Source organism: Lathamus discolor, chromosome 6, assembly GCF_037157495.1.
Source record: "Lathamus discolor isolate bLatDis1 chromosome 6, bLatDis1.hap1, whole genome shotgun sequence".
Lineage (NCBI taxonomy): Eukaryota > Metazoa > Chordata > Aves > Psittaciformes > Psittacidae > Lathamus > Lathamus discolor.
The window spans coordinates 77,781,262-77,788,495 of record NC_088889.1 but is presented as its reverse complement, the minus strand read 5'-3'; the positions used below and the strand labels follow the sequence as shown (position 1 = coordinate 77,788,495).

Here is a 7,234-nt window from a genome sequence, read left to right as displayed (position 1 = left end):
CACCATTCCACTTGCAGTAGTGCAGACACATCTGTGTCCTCTTCCTCCCACTCTCCTTTATTGTGAGGAGCAGTTCCTGCTAACACCTGCAAAACACATATATTTTGTGGCCTCATCCTGTTCAGAGCCTCAGGCAGTGCAGTCATATTTAATAACGATCTTGCACAACAGAAGCCTGTCACACTAGTGATGAGACAATAGTTTCACAGTACAAAACTGGTCATGATAATGACGATGATAAGGTTGCACAACAACTCAAGGAAAGACAGATCCAGATTGCCACTGCTTGCATTGTCGCCGGCTCTGACTTAATGACACATGAAGGTTTTTCAGATATGCTCTACCCCTCCTTGATTGCTTTGACAACCCATAGGAAAAAATCAGGTTAACTTTTCTGCAAATGTAACACTTCCAGTCAGGAGTTTACACACTTCGACTAGTGTGTTTTCCTGGAGGAACATTTTTAGCTTTACAGGACAAAGAAATATGTAAAAACGGTATTTTCTCTTCCCCCTTCCCATCTCCCTCATCATGAAGTGTAACAGGAACTGACTGCACTTCAGTCTATAAAAACGCCAGAATACGAGAACTGCTGGTTTTCCTCTAAGTTAAATGTGAGCGTGAGAACTAAGAATTACAGAAGCAGGCATTACAGGGCACTGGAAGTCACAGTGGATTTTGGTTTGCGCTGCTTTTGGCAGGTGAGCTGCAGAGATGCCCAGTGAGAAGGCACGCGTGGAAATTCCTATGATTATGTATGAACCGCGCCATGAGCCCTATGCACAAGAACCCTTTGCACCAGGGCACTGCAGCCAAGAAGGTAAGCAGGCTTCACTGGGAGGGCTTTGGAAAGAGCACCCTCTTCATGGCTGTGTGGCAAACATTGACAGTGTATCTGAGGCAGCTCTAAAGGGCCCATCTTACCCAGGACATGATGAGTTTACAAAGTACCTATGCCAGCATATAAAAACAGGGTTGGGGTAGGCAAGCTGATAGGATCTCCTAACATCATCACTTACAATGGCAAAAGAACATTTTTGTTGGTTTAGTTAATAATTTTCGAAACAACATATGCTTTATTGGAAAAAGAATTGCAGTTGTACCTCTACAATAATTTCATACCTCTAACAAGCAAATGTTCAGCCAGCAAACTGTACATGGATAGGCTAAGTCTTGCTTGAATTGTAATCTAGTTTTCCAGAGGACCTGCCTTTTCCCAAATGCTCCTGCTGCCCAGGGCTGCCTTCCCTACATGAGTCAGTTCTGCAGCCAGGTTCTAGAGCGATGAACAACCCCTCCCCACTATTGTACCATGGGGAAAACATCATGACTGAGTGCTGACAATTCAGCCCAATGACTGCAAGTGTGGACAGCTGCTGCTCTGCTGGGCTGGCTTTTCCCTCTGAAACTAGGCATTGCTCTCACACCTACATAATTACCTCACAACACCTCTTTGTCTTGCGCCTGTTCGAGCCCACACTCATTTAAAGACACACTGAGATATCAGCGATTTTACCTTTGTTACCTTCCTGCTATTGAGGAAATTGCTATTCACCAGATGGGACTGGAACAGAAAACCAGAATGGGAGGTCAGAAGGTGACTGATAAGGCTAGATGTGTCAGTACTGCGCCTCTAACCCTGACTCGTTGTCAGAGCATTTTATTCTGATGAGCTCTCTCAGTAAGTATTTTTGTCTCCAAAGACCTCTCTGACCTCTTTCTAAAGTCAGAAGAGCTTGCAAGAGGCTGAGGAGAAAAAGTCACTTGTGAACTACTCAGCCAAGGGATGGGTACTCAACACGTGTTAACACTGAGCTGCATTGTCTTGTCCTTGCAGATCCTTCACAAAAACACATCAAGTGTTATCTCACCTGTGGTAATATTCCTCTTCTAAATCAGAAGGAAATCCTTTACTTTTTAATTTCTTTACCAATTTGTTTTTCCACAACCCCCGCTCAAAAAAGAAAACCCCAAAAAAACCAAACAAACAATAAACAAACCAACAAACAACCTGGCAACTATAAACACCCAACCATTAAATGCTGTTGCAAATCTCTACCACTTCTGGCAAGCCATTCAAGGAAACATTGCTACCATTTTTTCAACTTTGCCATTATATTTTGTCTCACTTTGGAAAAATCCATTTTTTTATCTCATTTTGTATCCCTGTGGGCTTATTCCCTGTTTGAACTCACGCTGTTTCTGCAAGGCTCAACTGTGCAGGCTGGACTGCCACATCAGCGCTGCTCTGCCTGGGGGCAAAAGCTTCTCTGATGCTGTGCAGGCTTGATCAAACAAGACTTCTCACAGGGACTGTCCTGCTGCAGACCACATCTATGCGAGCTGGCTGCAAAGTTTTATACACTAATTTATTTTGAAGGTATTAATGAATGTGTATTTTACACATTCATTTATTTCACACTCAGGTAAGCTGATTACACTCCTAATCTGTGAGGTCAGAACTAAAGAACTAGAAAAGCACGAGGTGTCTTAGTCACCAGCTTCCTTTCTCCACAACAAAAGTAAAAAGATCTCTTTTTTCTAGAACAAAGGGTATAATGAAATTACTTGGAAGCTGAGGGCAGATAAAATTCAAGCTAGAAAAAAGGCTCTAAATACTAAGAGAATTTCAGTCTATCACTGGAACTAGTTAGAGGTACAGTGGATATTTTATCAATGGAATCCTTAAATTAAAACCAAGTATCATTCCAATGTTATGCTGGAATAGATGCATTTACTGCCTTTGTGTTGAAAAAAACAATTTGGTTTCTCAGTTTATGCTACATTGGAAATGAGGCCAGCTTGCCACTGTGGGCTCTTTTGCCTTTTAAATTCCATGATTCAACTCTGCATATTTGCCCTATACTTAACTGAGCTACATCAGCCCCCCCCTCCTCCCCTTCCCTACCCCCTCCCCGCCGCAAGCTACCTCCCAGTGCAGCTTCTTATCAGACTCTTAATGGGGCTTTCAAGAAGCATTAAGCTGTAGGCATTTTTATGGTTTTCCCTGTTTTTCTTTGCACAGGGGGTTATGAGTATCCTGCTCCCCCACCTTACTCCTATCGGGAAACAGCCACCACTGAGCAACCAGGTAAGTGCCAGGGGACTGTGTTTCTATAATTTTCAAGGTTCTACATGCTAACAAAAGTGAAATATTTTTAGTTTTAAAATCAACACAGAAGATGGAGTTTTCTGACCACCTACCCTGCCACAATCTAAGGGGCTGGAAAATTTCCCTAAAAATGTTGGAAGACAAACTAAGATGAGAGAGTCGGACGTGGTTTCTCAGCATTAGATAATCTACAGAAGCTCCCGATTTATTTATTTTTTAACCAGCTAGGAACTAGGACTTTCAGAACAAATAATTTTAAGTCCAATGTATTTCGTTGTTCCTGTTCTAGTCACCTTTATGGAAGTGGAGAAGCTCAAAGGAGACACTGAGGAAAGGCTTCAAAGGACAGTCGAATATCATCGCTTACAGGAGGAGACACATAACATTGTTAAAAATCACTAAGACCAGAAGGCAATTAAACTCAGATATACTATACCCTATCTATCTAACAGACAATACCTTCCCACTCTTAAAGTTTTGCTTCAGGCTACAGTATGTACCCTAAATTTGGTTTAGGATGTTTAAAATCATAGTTTTCACTGAAAACATTTCTGAAAAAATAGTCTTCATGTACCTACAAAATCCATGCCCTTCAAGAAGTATGACAGTCAGGTCCAGCCTGAAAAAACGTGAGGGAAGCTATAGACTTCACTGACTAAGCACAGCACCAGCATATAAAAGTAATGACATTTGTATGTTAGAATAACCACCCCGATGAATTTCTTGTAACCACTGAAAAGTTGATCCAGAAAGTTCTTCTATAGCCTTCAAATCTCTTCTTCAGGGAGAACATGCTTTTTCATATTATTTTAAGTATCAGAAGATAAATTTTCAGTGTCAAAGTGGCTAGTGGAGACTGCCTGACAATGGGGGTTACCGCATAGGCAATTCCTTGCATATGTCCTTATCTGGGTAAATACTCGCTGTGGGTAGAAGCAACATACTGGGATACACAGAACAAGCAGTACCGTGGTTCTTATGAATATCAGTGGTTCTTGAAATCAGTAATAGGAACATATGTGCTTCTAGATCAGCCATGTTAAGAACCTACATTCTCCAACTGAGACTTTATAACTTGTGAAAGATTTACTTCTAATTTTGCTCCTCATTTCCTCTTGCTCTCAGTTTACATGGTGTCTCAGCCTCCAATCATCGTAGCAGGAATCTTCTCAAGCAAACCAACATCCACAATATGCCCTTCTTGCCGCCAGCACATCACCACACAGGTCACCTACAGACTGGGCAAACTGTCCTACCTTCTGTGCACCAGCTTGTGCATGGTTGGGTAAGCTTCCATGCATGCTTTGAAGATTCTTCATAGCAGAAGGTTAAAAAAGTATTAAAAAACCAAAGTTCTAGCTAGTGCTTGTATAGATGGTTTACCCTTCTCTACTTGGAAATTAGTTATTCTGTCCATTCTAGATACAGTCATCATGGCTACAGGGGATGCAAACTTGCTAAATTTAACTGACAAGCAAAACTGGTACAACACTGTCCACTGCCCCAGTACAACATTTAGGATCAGGCTCAGAATCAGGCTAATGCGTCGGGTGTTAATGGTGAAGATTTTTTGGAAGGTAGTTCAAACATTAGAAGACTTGAGATTTATGCAGTGAAAGGGCGGACAGAATAAGGCAGAAGAAAACCACAGATGTAGCCAAGCAGAAGGCAAAGTCAGTAAATCATTTGTGCATGTCCATCTCCTCTTTGGCTGTAGGTGCTGTTTTGGATGCTGCTTCGTACCTTTCTTTGTGAGGATCTTCAAGGACGCAGACCACTACTGCCCATGCTGCCATTTTCATATTTATAGATACAAAAGACTATAGAAACGAAGTTTATGCAACCAGATGGCATCAAGTGTCTGTTTCTTAACTGCATAAGATTCTACACATAAAACTACTGGTATGAAACATATAGGAGTAGGCTTAGGTTCTGCAACTCCCTTGCTGGTGAATCCGTCTGGAGTTTACCATCATATAGTTGGACTTACTTTAAAACAAAAAGCCTTGAAGACTAATTTAGTGTCACCTGTACTTATGCTCTATTTGATTCATTGTCCTGAGCTGTGACCAGCTCATGAGTACTTACTTCAGTGCTACTACTGCTGCTCTCAAATCTCAAACCCAGCTGGGACGCAGAGTCTTCTGGACTTTTCAACCCATCACTAACTGAGAGGTTTGGACATGCACATTTTAGGGAAGCACTTACCTTCTATGCACTGGAACTGACTGGCTGGAATTTCACCTCTCTCTGCTCTTCTTCATAGTACTACCCCTGCAGGGCTGTGGGTGGTACAGTGTAGCTGATAATTTATTAACGAAACACTAAATTATGGAACTGTCTTTACTGTATTACATACAAGGTAAGAAAATAAACTTGTTATTGTTAACAATACTGGCAAAACATCTCCTGTCTGCATTGCTTCCATGACCCACTGCATCCAGAGCAGAGACACTGGTCAGCCTGGGATACCCCCTTTACAAACCAAGAACCAACAGGCAAACACAGAAAAACCAGCAAGCACAGCTTGGAAAAAAGCCACCAGTACCACAACACAAGGCCTTCATTTTACCTCTCCGCCTCACCACTGCAGTGCAGCACCTCCCAAACAAGGGCTTACTGGGCTTTACACTTTGCAGAGAGCTTTCACAGTTCTCACCCAAAGACACTTAACTTTCAAAACCAAATCTCTGCAGTTACATACCCAGACGGTGCCAAGAACCTGCTCAACACTGACAGGACCAGCTGCCGTTTATTGCTGGCTGGAAAAGTCAGCAGAAGAATGTAAGAAGCCCTTGATTTCAACGTTTTATCACAACCGTTTTCGTGTTAGTACCGTAATTTCGGTGGCAAGCGGGGTGCGTCTCTGGCAGCACTCAGGCTGATCCCCCGACACTGTCTGACTGTGGATGAGGTACCCTGCCTGCGCTCTGAAGGATCCGTAGCCACCTTGTAGTTAGAAACACCTTTCAACTTCCCAGTTCTTCTGACATGACGTTTGACCGAGTCATTTGTTGCAGCTATTTAGTCCGCTTAAGCCGCAAAAAGAAAAGCGTGTCCCTCAACAGCCATTTAGCCACGTTGGCTCCAGCGCCGCGGGGATGCCCTCAAGGCCGGGACTCGCCGCAGGAGGGGTTTGTCGCCACCGGCACGCACAGGACCCTCCGCACCTCAGGACAGCCGGGGGGACACCAGGGAGCCCCACAGCCCTCCCTCGCTGTGCTCCCGAGGCAGCACGCCGCTCCCCGCGGGCACCGCGGCGCGCACAGCCCTCGGCGCCGCCGCGCCCCGCCGCCACACTGCGCCCCCTCGCGGGGCCCCTCGCTGCAGCAGGGTGCATGGACGGGGACCGAGCCGCGGTCCTGAGCGAAACAAGGACATTGGATCAACGCCAGCGAGAACGTAAAGCGGGCGTTTCCCAAGCAGTTCAAACCAAAGAGAGGGAGGCCAGGCTGGGGCAGCGTGGCAGGCGCCACAATCAGGCACGGTGACCTGCTGAAGGTGAGAGCAGCGGCACTGGGACGCTGCTGAAGGAAACCGCGGCTAATAGCCAAGCACAAACTGGCTGTAGAGCAAGCACAGCATGCCCCACATCTGCAGCTCTATGGGCCAACCCGTGCCGATGAGCACCACGGACCGAGAATAGCGCCTGGAGCAGACCTGGCCCTCCTTAGGGCCTCAGCACAGCAGCAGCCAAAGCAAGCCACCTGGAAACACACTGCCCCTCACCTGTGTGAGTTACTGCTGTATGCACACTTAGAAACTCAACCTCCAAGAGAAGCAGAGGCTCTGCAGTGCAGTTCCTCAATGGAGGCATTTCTGTCGAGGCTGACATGTTCCACCTCCCAGCCCAGTGGTACAATTGTACCAGGTCAGTAATGCCCCAATCCACTGGGGACCCAACCTCCTTCAACCCAGGGTGAAACAATATGACACGGATTAAATCCACAAGCAGCCATGGAGATGTTGGACCGACAAGTTTCACGCCATTTCACACATTATTTTTAAATGTTAAGGTTTTTCTCCATTTTAAAATCGGGCTGTGAAACAGCAAGCTTCGCCGTTAAGTAGTGATAAAGAATGCATCGAACCAGTAACAGTTAGGAGAAAAGGTGACAGAGC

The 7,234-nt window shown here is 44.9% G+C and overlaps 1 protein-coding gene across 1 annotated transcript; it reads left to right on the top strand.

The window, feature by feature from the left end:
• Window positions 1–660: 660 nt before the first annotated feature.
• On the top strand, window positions 661–5,179 carry LITAFD (LITAF domain containing). Its single transcript, XM_065686319.1, has 4 exons — window positions 661–820; window positions 3,026–3,091; window positions 4,238–4,397; window positions 4,830–5,179. Exons 1-4 carry the CDS (start codon window positions 715–717, stop codon window positions 4,936–4,938), a joined length of 441 nt encoding a protein of 146 aa, XP_065542391.1. The 5' UTR covers window positions 661–714; the 3' UTR covers window positions 4,939–5,179.
• Window positions 5,180–7,234: the final 2,055 nt, after the last annotated feature.

Bases quoted from the DNA above. Each gene is read 5' to 3' on its own strand.
- LITAFD (XM_065686319.1), top strand. From the start codon at position 715: ATGCCCAGTGAGAAGGCACGCGTGGAAATTCCTATGATTATGTATGAA. The intron at 821-3,025 runs GTAAGCAGGCTT...TTCTTTGCACAG, and splicing joins AGGGCACTGCAGCCAAGAAG to GGGGTTATGAGTATCCTGCT. The intron at 3,092-4,237 runs GTAAGTGCCAGG...TCTTGCTCTCAG, and splicing joins AGCCACCACTGAGCAACCAG to TTTACATGGTGTCTCAGCCT.